This window comes from Gopherus flavomarginatus, chromosome 6 (assembly GCF_025201925.1).
Source record: "Gopherus flavomarginatus isolate rGopFla2 chromosome 6, rGopFla2.mat.asm, whole genome shotgun sequence".
Classification (NCBI taxonomy): domain Eukaryota; kingdom Metazoa; phylum Chordata; order Testudines; family Testudinidae; genus Gopherus; species Gopherus flavomarginatus.
In genome coordinates this window covers 117672118-117699659 of record NC_066622.1, presented here as the reverse complement: position 1 = coordinate 117699659, position 27542 = coordinate 117672118, and the positions used below count along the sequence as shown (strand labels likewise).

At 40.6% G+C, this 27542-nt stretch overlaps 1 protein-coding gene across 2 annotated transcripts in view; it reads right to left on the bottom strand.

The window, feature by feature from the left end:
• ADAM12 (ADAM metallopeptidase domain 12) overlaps positions 1-23565 on the bottom strand; it is a 330750-nt gene extending 307185 nt beyond the window's left edge. Inside the window, exons 1-2 of one of the 2 annotated variants that reach the window (XM_050959376.1) lie at positions 23351-23565; positions 664-797 (exon numbers count right to left, since the gene is read on the bottom strand). In XM_050959376.1, coding sequence (XP_050815333.1) covers positions 664-797; positions 23351-23468 — 252 coding nt within the window. In that variant the 5' untranslated portion in view covers positions 23469-23565. The remainder of the gene's footprint in view (positions 1-663; positions 798-23350) is intronic. The other variant, XM_050959375.1, reaches the window with a different exon arrangement.
• Between the last annotated feature and the right edge of the window lie 3977 nt (positions 23566-27542).

Sequence of the window (27542 nt, the reverse complement as noted above, 5' to 3'; positions counted from 1 at the left end):
CTAGGCACAAACCCCTCTATGGACGATATGCAATGTCTTGAACTAGCCCTAACAAGCAACATTACTGTAAGCTACAGGGAGCAGTCCTTGTCACAGAGTACCTACATATATGTTCTAAGTTACTCCGGGGTGAATGGTCCCAGGATTTGTGAGAGAGCAGGTGCATAAAAGTAGAATATAGTCAGTCGCATACACTGACTTTTTATTAAGCCCAGCCTTGTCTTTTACAAAAATATCTTCCCTAACCTAAAATCTTCCATTTCTCTAAGTGACCTTTCAAACTCCTTCCCTTCCAAAGTCATCCCTGTGCTTTCTTTCCCAGATTCCTATCTGAAGAACAAAAAACCCACAAACGTTTGTCAAAACTTGTCAACAGATTTCAAGCAATTAATGTTAACCTCTCTCAGAATACTGAAGTTATGTTTCTTGAAATTTACCTTTTTGCTATAAAAAATAAAAATGTCACTTTGAACTGAGGCAAGAGTTCATTTTAACCACTCAAAGATCTCACTTTTTTTTTTAAAGATTTCATTCAAATTAGGCAAATAATCATGTCTAGCTGGCAGACATTTTAGTGGTGAAGTATAGTCATTTTTTTTCATGTAAAGTCTTTCAGTTGTTGCATAATGTTGTACTGCAATAGTTAGCAAAATGAAAACTAACCTTTGAATCAATGCTATTTATTGGTTTCCATTGTTCTCCATTCAAAATGTAGGGAATTATTATCTCATAATGTTCTGACTGGTTCTTTGACATCTGTTGCCTCGAGGATTCCAATTTACTGTCCGCATTCTCTCCTGGGATAGGAAAAAAAAAGTTGTGTGTTAGTAGGAAATAGGATCTGACAACATAATCCTTATTAAGGTGACTTGGCAGAATATTTCAACACACAATAAGTTCAAGGAAGAATGAAATATTAAAACATAACAGGCAGATGCTTCTTTCCATTGAAATCAATGGCAAAAACCTCACTGAATTCTAAGAGAACAGGGGACAGAACCCTATGGCTGTCAAGGCTATTTCTACTTTTCAGCAAACTTTGCACTTCTGTAAAAAATGCAATGAAAATAGAGGCTGGATGGGAGAGTGAAAAGAAGGATTCAGTGGCTCGAAGTAGCAGAGCTAGAGCAGCAGTAGCTCATGAGCAGCTGAAACCCCTAGTCTTAAAATGAGATGTGCAGCCCAGGTGCCATTTTATAACATTTGCACCCCCAACTCCATACTGCAAAGTAGAGAAATTAATTAATAACAGCAGCCGCTATTTAACACGATGCAGAGGTAGTAGTTATAGTACATATTTATATTAGGGTAGTGGTCAAAGCTCCTGATCAGTTTTGAGGCCCTGTTGTGCTGGATGCCGTACAAACACAGAAACGAGACAATCCCTACCCTTAAGGGCTTATAGTCTAAAGACACAGAGAAAGGGTAGGACATGGAGATACAACATGATGAGCAACGAACCTGGTAAAGAATTGGCACTGTTAAGTTAGTTATGTATATTGTACTTATTTTTTGTGTCTTTAGATTTGCGGTAGGAGAAGGAAAAAAGGACAAGTGGAATAGCTGGTCTGTTTAGCCAAAATCAACAGATTGGGTTCTGCAGCCCTCATGGCTAACGAGAGCCTTAAAGAGGGATGTGAAGGAGGATGAGGTAGTATAGTTCAGATTTTATCAGGATTATTATTCCATATTCAAGGTAAGAAGTTAACAGGGGGATGGATCATTGCCCTTCAGCTGCATGTTGGCATGATCAGACCCACAGTGTACATAAAAAAGTATTTAGGATTTCTCTTCTGTGTAACCAGATCCTTGATTTCTCTTGGGTAATTTAAGTGTCCTTCTCTGCTTGTTACTTAGTGTTAGTTCCCTAAAAGATAGATGATGATCACAGATTTCCTCTTTTGTGCTTTCCATTTCTTTGGCTGAGTCAGTTGGTCCTCATAGTTTGAACATTTGAATCATTGCACAGACATAATGATACAGTTTTAGGTTACTGAAGCCTCCAAGTTTACTGTGCACAAAGGGTTTAGCAATTTTAATCCTAGACTTTTTATTATTCCCCAAATACTTTTTAATCTACACCATGCTATCCTTCTCCATGTAGCAATCTGCAGTTGTGCTCCACTTAACAAGTTAATACGAACTTTGTTCACCAAAAGCCTTAATAGTCACTTATCTTAGTGGTCTCAGACTCCTCTATCTAGACACTCAAGCTGGTTACAAAGTATTTAGAATCCCTACGTGTCCAGGATGCACATCAGTGAAGAAAATATCTGAGAGAGAACATGAGCCCTGAGTTAATGCTCTACCTACACAGTCAGATTACTTAGATTCATATTACAACGTCAAAAAATAAAATAGCCATCTGCATGCAACATAATTTAATGGGCATTTTTCTCTCCAAAAATACTAACAGTATTATGCTTGTCAAAGAGAACAGCTCTAAAAATCCCCGTACAGGCTCTGGATTGGTGCTAAAAATAAATCTTAATTGATATAAAATGGGATGGCTCCCATGTTGGCATGGGGGGAGGCAGAGAAGAAAGTCAAGGTTCTTATTATACTTCTGCCCCACACCACCCAGCCATGCCCCCTTTTTAGGATATGGAGCACCTCTAGCTATAGTATCATTTCTCTGTACTTTGCAAAGTCTCTAAAATGTGGTCTATCCTTTACATAGCTACATACAGGTGAAGGAAGAGAAAGAGCTACTTTTGTCCCTCACAAGTAGTTCCTATTCCTGAAATATTGTACTAAACAGAATCCACCTGTCAATGCAATGCTTTTACTACAGATCTACATACCCACTCATTGCTCAGTGGTACAGGGCTGTATAACTGACAAAAACGTAAACACTCCAGGAAATAAAAGTTAAGTAGGCTGCAGGCTAAAAAGAGAGAGTTAAAATGAGACTTTGACTGCAATGCTTTAAAGTATAACCTGGATAGACCAAAAAAAGGAGCTAATGAAGCAAGTAGAGAGAAAAGAGGTATTTATATGATGAGAAAAGGTGTGGATATGTTAGAGTTCCCTCTCCACTCTGAACTTTGGGGTACAGATGTGGGGACCCGTATGAAAGACCCCCTAAGCTTATTTCTACCAGCTTAGGTTAAAAACTTCCCCAAGGCACAAATCCTTCCTTGTCCTTGGATGGGTACTGCTGCCACCACCAAGTGAGTTAGACAAAGATTCAGGAAAAGAATCACTTGGAGTTCCTGTTTCCCCAAAATATCCCCCCCAAGCCCCTTCACTCCCTTTCCTGGGAAAGCTTGACCAGACCCTTAGGTTTTTAGGACACTAAAAACCCAATTATTCTTAAAAACAGAATTTTAATATAAAGAAAAAGTAAAAGAAGCACCTTTATAAAATCAGGATGGAAGATAATTTACAGGGTAATTAGATTTAAAACACAGAGGATTTTCCCTCTAGGCAAAACTTTAAAGTTACAAAAACAGGGATAAACCTCCCTCTTAGTACAGGGAAAATTCACAAGCTAAAACAAAAGATAATTTAACGCATTTTCTTGCTATTACTTACTATTTTTGTAATATTAGATGCTTAGTTCAGATATGGATTTGGGAGATCTATTTTCCCTGCCCTGGTTCCTCACTAATCCGGAGAGAACAAAGGAACCCAAAACAAAAACCTTCCCCCACAGATTTAAAAGTATCTTCTCCCCTTATTGGTCCTTTTGGTCAGGTGCTAACCAGGTTATTTCAGCTTCTTAACCCTTTACACATAAAGGAGGGATTAACCTTTTACAGGGTAAAGAGGGATTTTATGCTACCCTTAGCTGTATGTTTATGACAGGATATGAAAAAGAGCTATGGTACCTGTACTGAACATAGGTATATAGATATATGGTAGGGTGTCTGGTGGAGAGATAAGTAAACAGTAAGAAATTAAAATAGAATCCGTAACAATCCAATTAAAAGGGGGGAATGCAAACAGAAATCAAGCAGTCAAAAGAAGCCTGGAAGAATTGGTGTCTAGCGTCAATGAACAGAAGGAAAACGAACACAGAAATACAGGACAGCTCAGAATAGTGGACCCTATTTTGCCCTCAGATACAGCCATGCAATCCCATATCAATGTGCAGCCTAAGTAGCTGAGCTGGACACTGCCCAGATATGCTGGTGGTGAAGCAGAGCTAATTGGTGGAAGCATTAGATGGCTGAAGCAGTGCTCTTCTCTCAGCCTCCACCATAGTAGTGAACACCAGGGAATCCTCACCACACAGAATGAGGCCCACCAGTATGGGCCCCCAGAATTCTACATACATTCTTCCACAGTAGAACCCCCCTGGTTCCACTGCGAGGGCTCCCTCCATGGTAGCTGAAATAAAGGCAAGGAGACATGATTTTCCTCCTAAAGGTAAAACGTGGCCCAATGTGTATTTGAGCTCTATTAACATTTGGTGCTGATTTCGCCATGAGTGGACTAATGAGAGAATTTGTGTGTAAGGGTAACAAAGTCATTAGCCAGCTTGAATAGAAAAGACATGTCTATTTTTTATGGATTTACCTGCTATTCTCTTAATCTATTAACTGCCCTCTCAACCCTCACATATTGAGCCTGGTTCTACTGTTATGTTCTCAGGTTAAAATAGGCGTTAACTCCACTCAAGTGCAGGAAAATGATCTTATGATTAAGGCACTGGAATGAGACTCAGGAGACCGCTAAACACAGAGGATGGGGTGAAGATTAAAGAGAATCTAGGCATGGCTCAACATGGGATGATACCAGAGTGACTAGGTGAAACGAGGATATAGAAGTAGAAATTGCCAAATCAGTGGTGGAAGTCAAACTCAAACAGCTTAATGGGACTAAAACAGGAGGCCCAGATCATCTCCATCCAAGAATATTAAAGGAACTGACACATGAAATTGCAAGCTTAATAAATAGCAAGGATCTTTAATAAATCTATAGACTTGGGGGGGTCATACCCTATGACTGGAGAATTGCCAATACAGTTCCTATTTTTAAGAAAGGGGAAAAGGGTGATCCTCAAAACCACAGGCTTGTTAGTTTGATCTCAATTGTATGCAAGGTCTTGGAACAAATTTTGAAAGAGAAAGTAGTTAAGGACATAAAGCTAAACAGTTATTATGGGTAAAAAAACAACATGGTTTTATAAAAGGTAGATTGTGCCAGATCTAATCTCTCCTGTTTTGAGAAGATACCGGATTTTTTTTAGAAGAAGGAAATGCAGTAGATCTAATCTATCTGGATTTCAGTAAGGCATTTCATACAGTTCCACATGGGAAATTATTAGCTAAATTGGAGACGATGGGGATTAATATGAGAACTGAAAGGTGAATAAGAAACTGGTTAAAGGGGAAACTACAACTGAAAAGGTCAACTGTTAGGCTGGAGAGAGATTACTAGTGGAATTCCTCAGGGATCGTTCTTGGGAACAATCTCATTTAACATTTTTATTAGTGACCTTGGCATAAAAAGTGCAACTCTGCTAATAAAATGTGAGGACGACACAAAATTGGGAGGCATAGCCAATAAAGAGGGGGACTGCAATATCATAAGAGAAGATCTGGAGGACCTTGAAAACTGGAGTAATAGAAATGGGACAAAATTTAGAAGTGTAAAGTCACACTCTTAGAGACTAACAACAAGAATTTTTGGTGTAAACCAGGGACTTATGTGACAGAGGAGGAAAAAGACCTGGATATATGGGTTGATCACAGGATGCTTATGAACTACCAATGTGATGCAGCTATGAAAAAGGCTAATGCAGTGCTAGGATGCATCAGGCAAGGTATTTCCGGTAAAGAGAGGGAAGTATTAATACCATTATACAAGGCACTGGTGAGACCTCATCTGGTATACTGTGAGCAATTCTGATCTCCCATGTTTAAGAAAGATTAATTCAAACTGGAACAGGTGCAGAGAAGGGCTACTAGAATGATCCAAGGAATGAAAAATCTACCTTATGAGAGGAGATTCCAAGAGCTTGGCTTGTTTAGCCTAACCAAAAGGAGGCTGAGGTGAGATACGATTGCTCTCTATAAATACATCAAAGGAATAAATACCAGGGAAGAAGAGGAATGATTTAAGTTAAGCACCAACGTGGACAAGAACAAATGAATATAAACTGTCCATCAACAAGTTTAGGCTTGAAATTAGATGAAGGTTTCCAACCATCAGAGGAGTGAAGTTCTGGAACAGCCTTCCAAGGGGAGCAGTGGGGGCAAAAAAAAACGAACTGGCTTCAAGATTAAGCTGGATAAATTTATGGAAGGGATGGTATGATGAGACCACCTACAATGGCAGGTAGCCGATCTGCGACTGCTAGCAGCAAATATCCACAATGGCCAACGATGGGACACTAGATGGGAGGGCTGAGAGTTACTATAGAGAATTCTTTCCCAGGTATCTGATGATGGGTCTTGCCCACATGCTCAGGGTTTAACTCATCATCATATTTGGGATCAGATTGGCAGAGACCCTGGTGGAGGGTTCACCTTTCTCTGCAGGATGGGGCATGGGTTACTTGCAGGTTTAAACTGGTATAAATGGTGAATTCTCTATAACTTGAAGTCTTTAAATCGTGATTTGAGGACTTCTGTAACTCAGCCAGAGGTTAGGGATCTACTACAGAAGTGGGTGGGTGAAGTTCTGTGGCCTGCAATGTGCAGGAGGTCAAACTAGATGATCACAATTGTCCCTTCTGGTCTTAAGGTCTATGAGACCTTTTCTCAGTTCCTAGCCCTGCCATAGACTGCCTGTGTGACTTTGATCAAGTCATTTCATCGTTCTGTGCCTCACTTTCCCATACTCATTCTTTTCTACTCTTTGGTTGCTTTGTCTATTTAGATTGTAAATTCTCTAGGGCCAACACTATCATTGTGTTTCTGCAATACCTAGCACCGCAAGGCTCCGATCTTTATTGAGGGTCTCTAGATGTCACAGTAACACAAAACAATAAAATAATAAGTCAGCAAGCTTAGACTGGGGTAAAATTGCATGAAAGGAGAGATCAGATCCTTTGTATCTCCATAAGCCTTCATTAGATCTAGTTTTCTTTTGTTATAATCACCCATCTATTTTCCTTTTTAGTAGAATTCTCTTTACTTCTTCTTCACTGAGAATTATGTCTCACATTGTTCACATAGAAAAGTTTCACAGTAATATCTAACTTTATTTTCTATTTTCAGTATGCACTGAAGAGAACTCTTATGATCCATATGCTACCCACAATCTGATGCAGTGCCCCTTTATTCTTTTTTCAGTTACATAAAGACCAAGAGATAAAGTACTTTCTACAAGTGGTTAATAAGTCTCAAGTTCTCTACTTCTTTCATATTCTACTGAAGTGCTGTTGATCACATACGCTTTTGGAACAGCTTGTTTTCCTTTTGCTTCTGTAACCCGGTCTCCTCACTGTTTTCTCTCTCTCTACTTCTCCTACCTCTTTTACTGCTTCCTTTGGTAGCTTTTCCTCCTCTTCCCTCTCCTTTCTCCATAAAAGTCATACAGGGATTCTCTCCCTGCTTCTTCCTTTTCCCCACTCTACATCTTATTCCTTGGAGACTTCACCAGCTCCCATGGTTTCTACTATAGCGAGTTGTCAGTATAGAGATAAGTCTACCTCACTGAGCCTGGCCTGTTCTTCTGCACTCAGATCCACATCTCTCTAACAGGTATTACCTTGGACAGCCACTGTCAGCTCATGCTCAATATGACCAAAATAGAACTTTTATTCCCAATCCCTGTCACCACCATCCTCCTTGTCTCTTAGGCTCACAATCACAGCATCATCTTTGACCTCTCCCTCTTCTCACATATTCATGAATATTGTTGCTACTTTTTCCACAATATTCTCTTCCACTCTCAAAGGTAAAACACTCGTCCACCCCCCATGTCATCTCCCACTTGACTACTGCAACCTCTTTCTCTCTTGCCTCCCAGATACCAAGTTCACTCTCCTCCAGTCCTCCAAAATGTCACAGATAAAACCATTTCCTTGCCTATCAATGCCACCTTGTCACCCCTCCCACAGTTTAAATTGCTTCACTGGATTCCCCTTGACCATGAGAAGAAATTTAAAATTTCTTTCCCTCACCTTCATCGCCCCTCACAACTCAGCCCAGCCTGCTCTACATGTATGGCTTGATCTCCAGTTATGTTCCCTATCCTATTGGCTCTCCAGGACTGACAAGTGTAAAAACTAGTAAAATGTTATTTTAATCACAGAAGTGAGCAGATATGATCCTGAATACACAAGGGAAGACGTTCTGATGAGTAAAGACGAGCCATTTTTATACAGTCACCTTTCAGAGTAGAGTCATTCTTTGATAATTAAGGGCCTGATTCTGATCTCACTTGCATTGGTTATAATTTCACTGACTTCAATGGAATTGCACAATTTACTCTGGTGAGATCAGAATAAGGCCCTTATGTTTTTTGTGCTTGAGAAGATGACTCAGCCTTTTCATATTGGCTGTGTAGATTTTATGAGGGAATTATGCTTTCCTAATATTAAGGTAGAACAAAGTCCATAGTACATAAGAAAGGACTCTGCACCAGGATTTGTAATCACTACATTACTATTAGCATTATGCTTAGTAAAATGTTGTGCCATATGTAAAATATCCCAAAGTCATAGAGCGCATTAAGTGGATATACATAAAGATTTCACTGTGTCTTGAAATAAGAACCAAAAGGTCACTATAACAGACATGAAGAGTATTTCACAGATCAGCTTCAAAGGTGGTACTCATTCTTTGAGAGATAAGATCCATTGGACACTATTTTGTTGTACTGTATATTGTAAGAATTCTTGTTCATATTTGTTTTAGTCAGTTTCAGAGGCATAAGTAAGAGTCAAATGATCAGTAGTTTGACTTGGATTACAACTCATCTACTATTTTGTTCTAACCACCAGTAGAAACACACACTGTTTACGTGGTTCAAACAATAGAGTCTGCTGAGGTCTCTACTAAGAGTACTCGGAGACATTAAAAATAACCTCATCTACTACACACAGAATTGTATTGACTTGTAAAATTCTCTCATCCCTTCCCCAAGACATTTAAGCACCAAAGCGTTCTGAGAAACAATTCTGTAAATTGTAAAACAATTATTTCCTTCCCCCTGCAAAATAACTACTTTTGTATAAAATTTTGAAGAAAAAAAAAAGTCAAACGCCTTTGATGAGCCTGAGGAAAAGAAGCAGAGAGATGGGCTACATGCACTTCTGAATTTAATTTTTTGTTCCTTCTGCTTCTAATCAAAAAAGATCCTCTCTCTAAATTGACAGGTCTGCCAACTTTGAACTAATCTGCATATGGTTTTGTGGCATGTCCACTTGATCTTTCAAGCTGCTCGGTTTCATGAGGTTTGACTGCTCAGATGAGAAATATGAATTTAAGTCTTACTGATCCCTTTAACTAAGCAGAATTAAAACATACCCTTCAATAGTTCAGTTTTCTAATTCTAAGAACTATTTCCTGTCACCACTTGCTCTTCCTAAATTTAATCTTTGCTGATGAAACAGTCTGCAAAAGAGAACAGCCCACCAAAACAGTCCCATAAATTTTGTGGAAAATATCATGTGTCCAAAAAATGAACATAAACATGGGAATGAAAGCTTAAAAGTATGTTCTATTCTTCTAAGCTGAAGGTTAATGTGGTCAGTGTCACTGACTGGCCAGCTGAACAAACCAGTGACAGTTTCAAACGGGGTATGGGGGGCGATAGCCTCACACAAAAATAAAATGTTCATTGTAGAATATGCCCCCTAAGACATTGAATCATCTTAATCTCCCAGCTTCTGTAATACAACAGTTGGAAGGCTCTATGACTGTGCACAATAAAGTGCTTTATTCAGGGAACCATATGACTCCATCTGTCATTCAAGCACATGTTTGGCACAGATTGAAAGTGAAAAGCATAGTTAAGTCAAATATTTCAAAACTGAACTTGTCTTTCTAACACACATGGTTTATATATTGGTATAATAGCTATATAACTTTTCAGTTCTCGTATCATGTCATTATTAAACTACAAAATGATCTCTATTGCATTAGACTGCATGAGACTTTTTCTAAGTTAACACATGCCAAAAAATTAGGGCTGTCGATTAATCGCAGTTAATTCACATGATTAACTCAAAAGAAATAATTGCAATTAACCGCAGTTTTAATCGCACTGTTAAACAATAGAATACCAATTGATATGAAATATTTTGGAAGTTTTTCTAAATTTTCAAATAGATTGATTTCAATTACAACACAGAATACAAAGTGTACAGTGTTCACCTTTTATTATTTTTTATTACAGATATTTTTACTGTAAAAATGATAAAAGAAATAGTATTTTTCAATTCACCTCACAAGTACTGCAGTAAATCCCTTCATATGTCCCTTCATGCTTCGGCCACCATTCCAGAGGACATGCTTCCATGCTGGTGATGCTCGTTAAAAAAAATAATGCATTAATTAAATTTGTGACTGAACTCCTAGGGGGAGAACTGTATGTCTCTGCTCTGTGTTTTACCCGCAATATGCCATGTATTTCATGTTATAGCAGTCTCGGATGATGACCCAGCATGCTGCTCATTTTAAGAACACTTTCACTGCAGATATGACAAAATGCAAAGAAGGTATCAATGTGAGATTTCTAAGGATAGTTACAGCACTCAACTCAGGGTTTAAGAATCTGAAGTGCCTTCAAAAATCCGAGAGGGACGAGGTGTGGAGACTGCTTTCAGAAGTCTTAAAAAAGCAGCACTTCGATGAGGAAACTACAGAACTCGAACCACCAAAAAGGAAAATCAAACGTCTGCTGGTGGCATCTGAATCAGGATGATGAAAATGAACATGCATCGGTCCATACTGCTTTGAATTGTTATAGAGTATCAGCATGGACACAAGTCCTCTGGAATGGTGGTTGAAGCATGAAGGGACATATGAATTTGTAGTGCATCTGGTACGTAAATATCTTGCGACTCCAGCTACAACAGTGCCATGAGAATGCCTGTTCTCACTTTCAGGTGACCTTGCAAACAAGAAGCGGGCAACATTATTTCCCGTATATGTAAACAAACTTGTTTGTCTTAGCGATTGGCTGAACAAGAAGTAGGACTGAGTAGACTTGTAGATTCTAAAGTTTTTGATTGTTTTGCTTTCGAGTGTAGTTATGTAACAAAAAAAATCTACATTTTTAAGTTGCACTTTCATGATAAAAAGAGTGCACTACAGTACTTGTATGCGGTGAAATGAAAAATACTACTTTTTTGGGTTTTTTTAGAGTGCAAATATTTGTAATCACAAATAAATATAAAGCGAGCGCTGTATACTTTGTAGTCTGTGTTGTAACTGAAATCAATATATTTGAAAATATAGAAAACATCCAAAAATATTTAAATAAATGGTATTCTATTATTGTTTCACAGTGCGATTAAACAGCCAATTCATTTTTTCAACTGCCTGATTCATTAATTTTTTTATCCGCTCAATTACATTTTTTAACAACCTTAACAATAACTTTTGTTCACCCTACTGTCCAGATTCTGGAAAGTCTATTTGTTCCTCAAACACAGTGCTGTAACATGGCTAAAATTCAAATTTAGGTTCTCTGCTAGATGGCTCCACAGTAAAGCCAGGACAAATCTTAACTCTTAAGTTTCAGTTTTATACATGCACCTGGTACTGACTCTCTGCCTTGTTTTCAGACCAAATCCTGCTCACCTTATACAATTAGTGCCACAGATTTCAATATGATTAAATAAGGCAAACATGAGTGTTTGGGGTGATTAAAACAAAAGCAACGTGAGCATGATTTGTATGCAGAATGGATACTGAAATGCACAAGACTACTACTCTAATGCACTCAGACAGGAATCTTGTATATTTCAATATCCAGCCTGTTCACCACAATGAACTGTGACAAGCAGAATTTTGAAAATAATATTTTGCCATTGATTTGTTTGGGGCCGGAAGTGTTATAGTGCATTTTAACAAGCAGGATCTATGCTTACTTTCTTTGTATGGAATACATTTTATTTATATAAATAAAATGTGTGTATTCCATAGAATATAAATACATTCTAGTGGGGAAACTGTTGCCCATTCCTGTTTGCAGTTTGTTTGTGATTGACAAAGGAAGTCTGAATCAAGGTCAGTGAAAGAACAGAATTTTGGTTCTTTTTGGATTGAGCATTTCAAAATTCAGTGAGAGGGAAAGACTATACAAAGTTTGAAATAGAATATGTTTCAGTAAACCAAGCTATATTGCTTATAAAGTGTTCCACGTGTGCACAGTGCTTCCCATGATGTGGAAGAAGTTAAGAGCCCAGCCTCCTGGAGTTCAGTCTGTCTCAGATGAATTTAAACCAAGAAGGCTTGCAAAGAAAGCAGCATATGGCAGCTTAGAAAAAATGTAAGTTGAAGACAGGATTTGACATAGGGGCAGGAGTGCTTGATGCATACAACGTGGACTACAATAATGGTCCCAGATGTCCCATCCCATGAAAAAACGAGAAGGAAAATGCTAAAGGGGAGGAAATCTCAGTGAGATTTTCCATTAAGGATACCACCCTCTTCCCCAACTGCTTTGCCAGATGGGGGAGTGAAGAGTTAGGCCACCCTCATGAAACGGGCCATGAGAATGCCACCTAAATCAGGCCTGTAGGAGGCCAACGCCACTTGTAGGGGGTGCTGTGTCCCCACACTAGCACTGGGTCTCCAGCAGCCCCACTCCCTGGCAACATGATTCCAATCCTCACTGTTATGGGGAGACACTGAAAGATACTACAGCCTAAAACTGTGTTGTCTTTTCCCCCTGAACTCTGCAGGGTGGTGAACAATCCCACCTCACTCATCCACACTCTACCTCAAATGCTCCCTCTCCGTAAGATAATCAAAGCCTAGGGACTTCGCCAAGCCTTCGTTCCAATTGCAGGCTCCATCCAGCTCACAATCAAATCAATGGAAAGCAGCTCGTTGACCTCAAAGGGGGTTTTATAGTGTCCAACAAGAGGAACGCTTACAGGGAAGAGAAATACCAAGTATCTTTTTGATCAGTTAATCAGAAGTAATCCATACAGCTCCAACATCAAATAGCAAGCATCATATATATATATATTTTGTGATCCACAGAATTAGAAAAAAAAATCAAACATCAAATAAATCAGAGACCTTCTATGAGCAGAAAAAGCGGTGAAGTGTGTCAAGTAAAATATTAGCAGCAAATTATTTGCCCAGCCAGAATAACCATAAAGCTTATTAAACCACAAGTCTCATTCTGCTGCCATTATACAAACAGAAATCTGAAGTGACTCCATTGAAATTAGTGGCAGCATTTCCCCCTCACCCACCTTGCAGGTTCTGAGATCCACGCAGAAGAAAAACATGAAAACTTTTTCTTTTTGGAACCTCAAAAAGAGACTGCTCTAAGATTTATTGGCTGGGTGCAAAGCTCAAATTTAAATTTTCTCTCCATCCTAGTTGTAGAAGGTGCAGTGAGATCATTTTCCGGATTATTCAATAGCCTCTGAGTCAGGGCTCTGGTGAGGGAGGTGGGAACCCCCACCTCTGCTGTCAGACAGTATTCCATCCCATATACCACTAGCAGTAAGGAATACCTCGAGTGTGAGCTTCAAATGTGCTTTTCACATACATTCGTGTGCATGAAAGTCACTTGTTCCAATGTTTCCAGAAAGCATATAGAAAGGAGGAGAGAATGTGGCTGAAGCATATTTCAGCATGAATTCAGGTAAATGTTAAAAAGAAGCATTTTGTGGAATTTACGCAAGTTTGGTGAATGGGATTCGAAGATGGGTAGTTATGTCCATTATGAACCTTTGTTTTTATGCCTATATCTGCTACTGGTGCTACATGATAGAAAAAGAAAATTGACTTCACCTGTACTAACAAAGCTACCATTTAAGTCTTTTCATTAAATTTAGATATATATTAGTCAAAAGTAACGGTAACATTTCTCGCATAAAAGATTCTTTGACACCTGGTGTCCTATAAATGGATTTACATAGGGTTGGCCAAATCAATGGAGCTATGCCAATCTACACCAGCTGGGGATCTGGCCCATTAACATACAAAATCCTTTCTTCTGTAACCTGAAACTTCCAGCAATGGTTCTATTAGCACACCTAAAATGCATGCATTCACCTTGGGGCTTTCCCTTTAGCGGGACTTAAAGGACATTGATCTCCACTCAATCCTTTCCTATTTTATTTATACATTCTTTCAATGAAAACAAATGTTCCAGCCAAGAAAAACGTCCATCGTGTCCTCAGGGTGCCCTGGCAAAAATACAAGAAAAGAAAGATTCATTTGAAAGTCATATTTATGACCTCCAGTTCATAGAGAAGCACCAGTTACAAATGATACGGCTCAATACTTCTCAATAGACTATATCTGAGGTTAAATTCTGCTCTCAGCTACACGTGTGCAATGTTAGCAGTTTTAATGGGTGAAACCAGTGACAGAATTCAGATAACGTGGATTAAATAATACTCGCCACAATACTCATTTTTTAATGAACTAGCAGAAGTTCCTCAGAGTTAGGCACATTAAGAAATTAGTGGATGCCCAGGAGCACACTTTGACGACTACTGATGAATAATAGTAGTCAGAAGATGCCAAGTCCCATGTTTATTTATGTGTGTATGTTCATGTCACTTATTTTAATGTGCTGTTAATACCAGGGAGCTGGAGGATTTTTCGTGATTCTATTAAAAAGAAAAAGTCACATCAACATTTGGGCCCAGGGAAGTTCATACTTTAATCTTTCATGGATAGGCTGTCACATGACATTTTTTTTTTGCACCCGATCAGTTGTTCTCTGTAGAGTAATAAGAAATTTAAAAAACATACAGAAAATAGCAAACTGCTACCATATTGTCAGAAAAGGCTTTTTCTCTTAATGTGTACATATAACTAGAACATACTTTTAATGACGACAAATGTTAACTGTTAACAAATATCTTGTGGAATAAACTAGTTGATGACCCTTTTTTTTGCCAAGTTCTGCATTCAGCTTTTTTATGCCTCATTGTATAATAGCCAGCATGGTTAACAGGCCATGAAATGTTCCATTGTTGCCATATTAGATCATATATTTGGTACAAGAAAGAATGCATTTATCCAATCTATGGATTCGTCATGTTGAACTTCTGGATGGGCAAACAAACAAAATCAACCCACAGCTCTCTCATATTTATTCAAGTTCCAAACCGCAGGGAGGGCACTTAACTTAAGTCATTTCTATGCATTTCTTGGGTTTGGAAGTACTTGGAAAATTGGTCAAGGTTGCTTAAAGATGTTAAGTGAAATAGTGGACACAATTTTTACAGACTGGATTCTGAAGTTGTTAAGTCACTCACTGAACCATTGACACATACTTCACATTAGATAGCAGTGTGTTTTCAAAGTGATGTGCAAACATTAGATAATTAGTTCTGACAACATTCCTCTCTTTTCCAACCTCCTTAAGACCCTGATCCTGAAAATACCAGCAAATGATTGTGTAGGGGCCAATCATTTTGTCAGGCGAATGTAATTATTTCTTACATTTATTTAACAAAAAGAAAGAAGGAAGAAACTGCTACTAAAAATTAAAACTCTGTAAAGTAATGTAAAAGTTGAGTTATCTGTACTCTAGTTTTTACCTCAAGTTACTTCACTAAGAGTTAGCATCTTTGCATAGGCTAGTCTGGATACTGCCCAAATGGTTGTGGTTTATCCTGGGATCAATCTAGAGTAAACTGAAAGCATTTGTTGTCTAGAACAGAAGTTTCTGGAATGGCAGACTAGCCTTTATAGATGTTAACTACCTCTAGTCAGTGGGAAGATAACTGAAGGTAAAGACTCTAGTGAAGAAACCCCTTAACCTCCATCTGACTGATGACTTTAGTTACTAGGTCAAAATGATCTCATAAGATTGAGTAAAAACATTAAAATTGAACCCTATAACTAAACAGGAGCTCAAGAGAGAAGAAAGCCCAAACTTCAATTTTTGCCCTGTGACTAATAGAGGAGAAACTTGCTGTTAGCCACACAGACAGGATTCCATCAATTAACACTTTCCACCTGGACAATAATTTTAGCACTCAGAGTAGAATTATATGGCCTTTCCCCACCAGCAAAAAGATGCTTCACTTGAGTACCAGCCTGTCACACAGCCCAATTCTTCATACTAGATAAAAATCGCATAGGTCGGACCTTACCAAATTCACAGCCATGAAAAAATGCATCACGGATTGTGAAATCTGGTTTTTTATGTGCTTTTACCCTATACTATATAGGTTTCATGGGGGAGACCAACGTTTCTCAAATTGGGAGTCCTAACCCAAAAGGGAGTTGCGGGGGGGGGTTATAAGGTTATTTTAGAAGAAGGTCATGGTATTGCTACCCTTACTTCTGCACTGCCTTCAGAGCTGGGTGGCCGGAGCGAGGCGGCTGTTCGCCAAGTGCCCAGCTCTGAAGTCAGAGCCCTGCCAGCAGCTGCACAGAAGTAAGAGTGGCAATACCATACCAGGCCACCCTTACTTCTGCGCTGCTGGCTTCAGAGCTGGGCAGCTGGAGAGTGGCAGCTGCTCACTGAGGGCCCAGCTCCGCAGGCAGCAGCGCAGAAGTAAAGGTGTCAATACTATACCATTCCAGCCTTACTTCTGCGCTGCTGCTGGCCGTGGCTCTGCCTTTAGAGCTCAGCTCCCGGTCAGCAGCCACCGCTCTCCAGCTGCCCAGCTCTGAAGGTCAGCGCCGCTGAAAGCAGCAGTGCAGAAGTATGGGTAGCAGTTCCACAACCCCCCTCCTACAATAACCCTGTGACCCCTCCACAACTCCTTTTTAGGTCCGGATTCCTACAATTATAACACCGTGAAATTTCAGATTTAAATAGCTGAAATCATAAAATTTACAATTATTTAAAACCCTGTGACCATGAAATTGACCAAAATGAACTGTGAATTTGGTAGGGCTCTACTCATAGGGATAAAGACTAAGGCCCACATCCTCTAAAGGGATTGAAGCACTTAACTCCCATTGATTTAAATGAGAGTTTGGCACCTAATGGCTTTGAGGATCTGGACCTAAGTGCATCTCTGTCTCAGCAGCTGGACCTAGACCTTGTCTGTGGTGGGTTTTAACTGCTGGTGTAAATTTCAAATATCTACAAGGGACCAGTCCTCAGCCAGTTTAAATTGTGCTCTGCCGGGTTACATCATTAAAACTATGTTAATTCAGACCAGATGAAGATCTGGCCCATGATTTAAATTGTTGCAATTTATCTCTGTTTGAAGCCTGAATAAACTGCACCTGGACAATTCATACCAGGCATATTTAATCCTAATTTAGCGCCAGGGCAAGGAGAGGGAAATGTAGCAATAAGGACCCACAGTTTTTAGGGGGACAGAATTACACTGTACTAAAAACCATTTAGTACGTGACATTGGTTTCTGAAGATGCCGTCCGGAAATAAATATAGCTGAAGAAGGCTACATATTTATACATGACACTAAGTGTATTTCCATTACCATCAGTACATCTCAGTTTCCACTTAAGGCCAGACTGTGGCCAGTCTCTCTCTGGGGGAGAAAGGAACATACCTTTCCCCAGTTGTCACAACCACAATCCTTACTCTCCTTTGGCCACTACAGCTAGCTGTACAAAGAAAAGAGTGCATTTTGCAACTCATTACAAGACTGTACTAACCAACATACAGTAATAAAAAAAAATAATATATGGAGATATACCTATCTCATGGAACTGGAAGGGACCCTGAAGAGTCATTAAGTCCAGCCCCCTGCCTTCACTAGCAGGACCAAATACTGATTTTGCCCCCCAGATCCCTAAGTGGCCCCCTCAAGGATGGAGCTCACAACCCTGGGTTTAGGAGGCTAATACTCAAACCACTGAGCTATCCCTCCCCCACATTAAGCTACCTGCATGCTTGTGGCACAATGTACCTAGTCCAAAATCCATTGAAGTCAATGGCAACACTCTCAGTGACTTCAGTAGGCTACAGTTTTGATCCAGCACCTCCGGTGCTGCTACTGGAGACTCAGTAGTGCCCCAAATAAAAGTTTCTGCCTAACAGGCACAATGCAGACCTTAGTTCTTTTCATATTGGAGATTTCCTGTGATCAAGATCCCTTATCATATGAGTTTTAGAGATGTTGACTGTGATGTGAACGATACACCTCAACGTACAATATACATGTTTATATATGTTTGAATGTAAAACTTAAAAAAAATCCCAATATTTGAGGTAGGCTTTGGGTAAAAGGCAAAAACAGAATGAGAGAAAAATGGAAATAGAAAAAGGGATGAGAGCAAACAAGAGATCCCTCCAATATGAATACCAAGAAGAGAGTCAGACCTTCTGAGCAGAATTAGTTGTTGCAGGAGATAGAGAGCCAAGGAAAGCTTGCCCATGTAATGGAGCATTGCCTTGTAAGCATTCGAATATTTCAGACCTAAACAGAAAACACCCCTAAGAATGGTATTTTCCAGCTTACAACGCCTTTCGCTGCGAAAAGCCAAGAACAAAATCATCCTGTCAGTCTGTAAGGGACACAGGCTTTAATAGTTAGACTCTCAGATGCAAGGCTTGGCAATAACAACAACAAGCTCTGGGTTTGCCAGAGATACAAATATGCACATTGCTCCATTGCCCCTACAGGCTCTGAACTAGCAGAGGATTGAAAGTGACATACGGTCTGCTTGAAAAATAGATCTCACTGTTATCAATTTGCATGTTACAATGAAGCCCTTTTAGTACAAATGATACTGCCCAAAAGCATACCAATACTGAATAAAATGAAACGCTGGCAAGCTCCATGGACAATTTGCACTGGCAATTTGAGAAATGTTAGAAGCATAAGGGCCACTAGTGATAAAACTGTCAGGATTAGGAAATGTGAGATCTGAACCAGGCTGGTGAAGATCCAAATAAACTATTACAGGAATTCAGACTTTTTAAACAGAATTTCATGATCAATAGTGTGTCAACTCCAGCTGACAGTTTCAGCAGAAATAACAGATAAACATAACCCTGATTTGTTGCAGTCACTCACAGATCATTAAAGAGCTGCTGTCATGGCAGTCTCAGTGCTGTGAGCAGGATGACAAGTAGTCTGAAATGTATGCAGTAGATCATTACGTAGAAGTTGCTCCTCATAGCTAGGGAGCAACATTTCCAACCATCAAGGAAAAAGGGAGATTAGAAATATGGCAAAAACAAACAAATTGGATACCTCCCCTGCAGGCAGGGGGAACGGACAAGATCAACTGGAACAGAGCATTTCAGGGCGGGGTCAGAAGAGGGACATCCTCAGCTGGTGTAAACTGGCACAGTTCCATCAAAGACAACAGAGCCACACCTATGTACACCAGTTACAGAACTTACACAGGGTGTCCAAAATATCTGTAGGAAAGTCAGTTTGGCCTACAGTCAAATGAGCAGTGGTTGTACAGAGTCCAAGTTTATCCCCCTCAACCTCAGCAATAGTTTCAAGATGACACTAAAAAGAGCTCTGAGGGTTACATGGGAATCAAGCAGGGCTCAATCAAAGGGAGATTTTCTATTGACTCCAAAAAGACTCCAGAGGGAGCAATATGACAAGAAAGTAAGTGTTTAATTTTGCAGGTTTACTAAGGATGAAATCCATTCCTATGCTGAAGACCAACACAAAGGGTAAATTTCATCCAAAGGTATCAATAAAGAAGATGACAAGATTTGAGAGAGAAGAGAATATATGATAAGATGTGATCGGGGGGGAAAGGTGGGAGAAGGACACGTTCAGTGGCAACTGTAAGAAAGGCAGGAGACTGGGAATTGTAAGAACTAATAGTTATTAACTTAGAAAGTTTAGGATTGGAAATGGGAAGACATGAGGAAAGAGTCAAATCCAGTAAGTGGCTCTTGACAGATGGTAGCCCCTTAAGAGAAGTTATAGTTTATGCCTATTCATCCATGATCTTAAACTCTCGGAGCCATTAACATTCATTGCATAAATATTTAGGCACTTAAACTCTCATAAACTGTCCATGTGAAGTACTACTATGCAAGCACAGAAACCATTATATATGGTTTAATATCTCAGATGTATAAATCTTTCCTTCTTCAAAATACCAAAATCAAGCAGGTTATATTATGAACCCCGCACTGCAAGTTTTCAGCCCAGATGCAACACAAGTAATTGAAGAAGCACTAGCCATGCCTTGATTCCACAAGCTCATATGCATCGTTGTCCCCTGGGCCCACACAGAGACAAGGATTAGTTCTCACACCTGATGGGTTTGTATGCTACCAGTTGACTGTGACCAGTTGATGTCTTCCTAGCTCACAATCTGGGGATGTCAGTTGACTGAAATAATGGCCCGAGTTCACCCATGCACAATTACATAGAATATGCATGTTCTCAGATCAAGTGGATCATGAAGTTCTATTTGTGGTAGGACTATGGCTCTGTCTTCACTAGGAAAATGATAACGTTTTGTTAACTAACATAGGTTAACCCATGTTAACTAACATGTTTGTAACTTTAGTGCCCTTGGGGCCAAGATGGAGTCTGCTCTGCAGGCCGCTCTGGCCAAGAGAAGGCACATGCAGGAATGCAGCAGGAAAAATCCCTTCCACCCCAGAGGCACCTGTTCCAAACCCCCCAGAGTGAACACACATACCCACAGGAAATGTACAATGGATATAAGAAAGGGAACTATTTATTTACAGAGGGATGAGGGGAGAAAACAAGGGGAAATATAGGAGGAGCAGTAAAACAAGGCTGCATCCAAGCCAAGGCCCCACGGACAAAGTGGTAGCACAGTCTGGAAGGGCAGACACTGAGCAATGTGTCTGCACACAGAGTTCAGGAGTCCTGAGCAAAGCTCCAGTCCAGTGGTGAGTCTTGGGTGCTCCTGGTCACCTTCAGCGCCAGTGAACTTTTCCCAACAAACCCCTCCAGTGCCCTCCTCTGCCACTCTCTGCAAAGCCACACAGAGCGACCACCTCCTCACTTAACTATCTAGCAGCCTCCTTCCTTGTTCCCAATGCAGAGTCACAAGCCCCAGTACTCACAGCCCCATGCAGCTCTGGGCAGCCGTGATACTGGGTCCAGTTCCGGCCTGTCCTTCTCCGGCAATTCCTCCCTGGCACAGGGCTCCTCCTGGCTCCTGTCCTGGGGTGTCCCCGATCAGCCGCCCTGTTCTTCCCAGGCTTCAGGCAGGTTCCCTGCTGCTTCCTTTGGGATGGCCTGCAGGCTGCAGCCCTTCTCTCTCTCTCCCCCAGCTCCAGAAAGCCCCCTAGAATTTCCCTCCTTTTTTCTCACTCTCCCGCTACCCGCTAGGAAAAAGATTTAAAGGGGCCATGCTCTCTAAACCCCAAAGGGTTACATGTTGATAAGGGTATCTTTTCTTATCACATTAGTTAACATGGGTTAACACTTAGTTACCATACCGTTAATTTTCCTAGCAAAAACAAAGCCACATTCCCAGCATAAATCTGCTGTGCATAAATTTAGGGACTAAACAAAAGCTAAATTTCAAATTGGAATAGTAGACACATGCAAACAGGTCTGTAGGAACAGGTACTTCTTTCATTGCTGTGCTATATATTTATGCAATTTACCAACTCCCTCTCTCTCTCATAAATTATACAATGTCAGCTACTAGTTAAAGCAGGGGACAGAGTCAGACCTCTGTGTTTGATTCCTGACTCTGTCACTAACTTGCTGAGTGAACTGGGGACAAGATGACTCCAAATATTTCTGAGAAACTGGCATAACAAATCTAAGACAATACTGTTAAACATTTTAAGCAAATATTTATTCAAATATTTAAATAAATTCTGTGTTCCCTTAGCATGAATATTCTAGATAGAAAATAAAGCTTTCACTAAGGAGGAAAAATAAAACAGATGTTAAGCCGAAATGCCCAAATACTCATCTAAAGTGGATTATGACTCACATCTGACTAACAGTTCAGATTTCAAATTCTACACCAACATGCAATTCAAAATTCTTACTGTTGGTGGTTGCTTACAGAAATTATCCACTCAGATACCAGAAACAATACCACATGACCCAGGAAACTAACCAGCAAAGTACAAATATCCACTTTCAAATATTCATGTGGAACTGTCCTCCACTGAGTCTACAGACTCAGGATTAATAGCTGAATTAACACGTAATTTTGAATGATAAATCCATTTCTCCCAATTTATGTGCAGAAAATTCATAAACAGAGAAGCAAAGTGTTTTGAATAGATTACTTCTTATAAATTGTTTGCCCTTCCCTAAATAATTCTTACCAAATTCACTGGGGTGTTGTAAGGCTAAATTTTCAGTAAAGTGCTTGAAAGTCCTCAACTGAACATACGCGAGTGTTTTATTGTAAAATAAACGGGAACCAGGTGAACAGCCCATAGCAACAGGTTTAAGGGGGGCGAGAAACAGTTGAAGATTCTCTACATACTGGAACAGTACCCAAAAGAAAGGCTATGGTGTGAATACTCCTCAGTCCTTGAGCTATTTATGCAGGTCCGCATTTCAAGTTGCTAGGGCAAATTAATTGAGGTGAGATTTCAAAGCAATCTCGAGTGTAACTGGTATCTCGTTGAAACACACAGCAAAATCCTTCCGAAAGAAAAGAGAGACTTTAGAAAAAGGTCTCCCACGCTCCTTCATCCCCAAATAGGTGAGACTGGGTCTGATTTGCGCAATGTGCGGCTAGAGTTTGTCAAGGCAAAACTTGAAAGCAAAGACAGAACTTAGTAACCGATTAGATCAACTTTTGTATGGCGTGTGTCCCTCTGTCCCGGGGTCCTCTGCATCAGTAACGAGAATCGCCTGCCACATTGCCCCGGGGGGGGGGGGGGGAGGAAGGGGCATGAGAGGCGTGAGGGCTAATGCAAGCTTGGGTACTCTGCTGCTGGAGCTGCAGCTAAGCAGGCAGCAGCCCTCCAGCCCGGCTCTCTGGGCTGCAATGAACACAGCCGACGCAGCGTGAACTAAGCTAACTCCCCCTCACACGCAAAGACAGCGGCACAACCAGAGCAAAAGAGGAGCTGGGGAGGCTGGGGAACGCGGTGCGGCTGCTGCTCTCAGAGAGGAGCTGGATTTGCAGAGCAGACGGGACGGGATGGTAACTGGAAGAAGAGGTTGCAGCTAGGAGAGGAGGGGGATTTTTTTTTGGGGGGGGGGGGAATGCAAATATGCAGAAGCCCCAGGGTGGCGGGGAAATGCCAAGGGAAACTCTGCTTCTTTCTAATTGCGTCGGCGCGGGTGAAGGGGTCCAAACTTGGCCGTATCTTATGCTGGCTTGTGCCCTGGAAATGTGTGTGTATGTGTATAAAAGCATCGTCAACTTACCTTGAGCCCTGGACGATGCTATAAAGAGCCAGCTTAGGCTCAGCAGCAGCATGAATCTCTGGGCTGGGGGGTGAGGAGGTGGGAAACGCCGCTGCTCTGCATGGAGACGCTTTGACATCTTAGCCCAGACTGAAAGAGACAAACTTTCATCAGCTAGGGCTGGAGAATAGCACCATAATATACAGTTACAGAGAGGAGCGAGCTGGGACGCAGGATGTGAGAGATTTCCTGCATGCAGTTAACTCCCAAACCCCTCCTGCTCCTGCATGGACTGCTGATGAGCTGGGCTTTGCTTTTATAAAAAAAAAAAAAAAAAAAAAAAAAAGTTGTTTGGGGTTTGGCTTTTTGCTTTTTTTTTTTTTTTTTTTTGGCAAGAACTATCTGTTGACCGTTGCAATAAATGAGCACACTGTCCGTGTTGGCTAGCAGGAGGCACTAAAGATCGTTGGTGAAAGAAGGCAGGCCTGGGAAATCTGCCCCTTGCCAACATTTACCGTTCTCATTACAATGGAACAAATTATTGTCCTCCTGCCGCCCCTCACGGCGTCTCCGCCGGGTCCTAAGGCCCTCCACTCTCGCCCTGCACACGGTAACAGTTTTCTGTTGAGGAGAGGTTACTCAGGCACGGTGGTGTGTTCCTGAAACGACACATCATCCCCATTCTCAGACCTGCCAAGCCTCCTTCAGTTGGAAGGAGACTCCCTCCTGTGGGATTAATTTTAAGGTTAGCTTTAAAGTCTCCCCCTCTTTTGCTGCAGTGACTGGTATATGTGTTAGAAGTTTCCCCCTCTAGTGATAAGTGAGCTGGATGAAGCTTCTCCTCGCTGCTCAGGGAGAGTTGTATAGTGTTCTAGTGATTTCTGTTACACACAGGGTGATAGCTTAGTCGGAAAATCAACATGAACGTGTAATAAGAACAGAGAGATTCTTTATTGGTTTCATATTATTGTAGGTTATTTCTGATCCCTGGGGCTTCTACTTTACAGTGTTTAAAAGTTTAATGAACAAAATAGGTTGTTTTTTAAAAAAAATATCTTCCTCATTCACATTGTCAACAGTTAGCTGGGAAACAAAAAAAAAACAAAAAAAAACCCAGACAGTAGTTTATGCCCATCAAACCCTTAGCCCGCCACCAAGATACATATAAATGCAGCAATTAATGTGTCTCAGGGTTTCTCCCAGGGAAGGGAGAAAGAAAGGCCCCAATCCTGGAAACACAAAGCTGCCTGCATTTTACACATGTAGTTCTATTGAAATCAGGGGGAATACTCATAGACATAAAGTAACTCATATGTGTGAGGTCCTAATTCTGCAATTTTTTCCACTCAAGATTCTTCTTGTGTGGAACAATTTTCAGGATGAGGGCCTAAGCTTGGGCCTTTGCCAACAAAAAACAAAGACAAAAGCACACTCACAAACCCCACAGAGCTGTGCAAATTTGACAGTCCTGATATTTGGGGCTTTTTCTTACATAGACTCCTATTACCCCCCACCCTCATCCTGGTTTTTCACACTTGCTATCTAGTAACTAGGAGCCCCTCCCCCCCCAAACATGCTATAAAAAGTCCAAGCCCCCTGTCCTATAACAACTGTTTTTCCACATATAAAAGCCAGAGCCTGCGTTAGGAGGTAGCAGGCAGGGCAATTGCCTGGGACCCCACGCCACAGGGAGCACCGCAAAGCTAAGTTTCTCAGGCTTCAGCTTCAGCCCCAGGTGATGGGGCTCAGGACTGCAGACTGCAGTACTACACACTGCTTTCTGCCCTGGGCCCTGGTGAATCTAATGTCAGCCATGCTTTGCAGACCCCCTGAAACCTGCTCACAGCCTCCACCACCACCCCCCACAGGGGTCTCTGCACTCCTGCTTGAGAACCACTCTTCTAGTCAGGGCCGTCCTTAGGATTTATGGGGCCCTAGGCAGTATTATTAAACTGGTGCCCCTATGCCGGATGGCAGCCCAAGCTCACAGCCTGGTGGGGGAGGGGGAGGAGGGACTTGACAGCAAAGGATAATGAGATGCCCAGCCTGCCTCATGGTGGCGGAGAGTCACAGTTCCCCGCAGAGACTTCCATTCACTCTCCCTCATGCAGAATGGACATGAAGAAAGTACCTAATTAAAAGCACTAAAATTTGGGAATAAAAAATGTCAGTCACATGTTTTTTGATATGCCCTGAAGTTTGTCAGAGATTTATTTGCAAAAACTTCATAGTAAGGGTGAGTCAGCTCTCCTGCTGAATACAACATTACATATAATGGAATACATGATGCAGCTCTTCTCTGTTTTACATTTTCTTCATCAGTATTTCTAAGTTGAATTTATATTTTAAATGTACTCAAATCTTAAGCCAGCATTCCAGATTACTACATATTTAACTCACTGAAACAAAGACATTCTTTTAAATTAATCAGAGAGGTTTAGTGTGTTCATAACAATGTTCATTGCTTTTAGAAAAAGGGAACAGTAATTTACTTTGTGTGATCTCCATAACAAGAGACATGGTTATGAAATTTCACCAACTTTAAAAAAATATGTTTCCAAAGATTTTAGGTATAACAAGGATTTTGTCTTACTAAGGTACTGATTTTGCTGGAGGGTTCTTTTAAAACTAGTTTGTCGGATAGTCAGAAGTAAAGAAAGGGAACTCTTTGTCCAGCTATCTGGAAGGGAAGGACTGTTGTCCCTTTAAGGGCTCTCTTCAGTGGGGAGTGGGGGGAGAGGTGATGAAGGGATGGACAGAAAGGACAGGAAGACTTGGAAGCACTTTTTTTTTAACTATAGTAATTAAAATGTGTATTTTAGATAAGGGAGGTCTTTTGAAGGATTTATTTAAAAAACTATGTGTGAAGATCCACACATTTAAGGCTAAAGATGATTGTGCATCTAAAACTCTATGCAAGCATTTTTTAGAAATGTGATTTTATAATCTTCACCAGCTCACTAATGAAATATTTTTAAAGCAAATTTTAAACTAAGGTCCTGTAGACTGACATGTTCTGTGTAAATATTACATTAATGCACAACTGTGTTTGTCAGTAAAGTCAGAAACTGACAGTATAAAAATTTATTTGGGCATAAGCTTTCGTGGACATCTGATGAAATGGGTTCTAGTCCACAAAAGCTTATGCCCAAATAATTTGTTAGTCTTTGAGGTGACACAAGGACTCGTCCTTGTTTTTGCTGATACAGACTAACAGGACTACCACTCTGAAACCTGTCAGTATATACCTTGGGGTTGGCAAATGCCTGTTAAATGGCTTTATTACCCCTTGAATGTCTCTTTAACAGTTTCAGTGTTGTGCTAATAGGTCTGGCAGGCTGGAGGTTTTTTCACTTTTAACTACTAGATTCCCTCCCAAGGAAGACTCACCAGGCTAGAGCAGCCATCTGTGGGAGCCTGCAGGAAGGGTCAGAACAGGAATAGGAAAACAAGAGGGTGGACACTAAGACCCAGTGGTGCCCCAAATTTTCAGGTGTCCTACGCAGCTGCCTATGTTGCCTATGCCTAAGGACGGCCCTGCTTCTAGTGAGTTTAAGGGCAGTAATTACACTATGAAGGGTATCTTCGGATCACACATGGGTTTGAAAGATTTGTATAGTCTGACATGAAATGAAATAGTACAAGTCCTTTTAGCCGTCTACCTCTCCTCAGACTTAAGATATTCCGCACCTCCACCAAAAGGTGTCAAAACATGTGCAGAACTCTGTTTCTCTAATTTCTCAGTTTTGATTTGCATTTCTCACCCCCACTAGAAAATTCTATGAACACACCGACAAGGACAGTTTTTGAGAGGTGAGCAAGGATATGTTTCTGATAAAATTTCACCAAATGTTAATATGGTTTCATTTTGTCCATTTCTCTCTTTTGTGCAGGTGAAATCTGGGTAAGTTTTAGATGCATTTAAAATGTATGTCTTTAATGGATACCTTATTCCAAGTTATACAGCTAGATAAACCCCTTTGGGCAGGGTCTCATTTTTGTGTACTGTACAGCACAAAGCACACTGAATGAGTTAAACCCAATAAGAGCAAAAAATTTTTTTGAATTTGCAAATTATCACAATCCAAAATAGCCAGATTGTGTCTGGAAGCTACTATCCAAATGCAGGTCATCTCTAATGGAGAATGATTCATGTAGGGGTGTTTAAATGAAGTAGTAATTGGGAGAAAAAGTATCCTAAAAACAAAGAAAA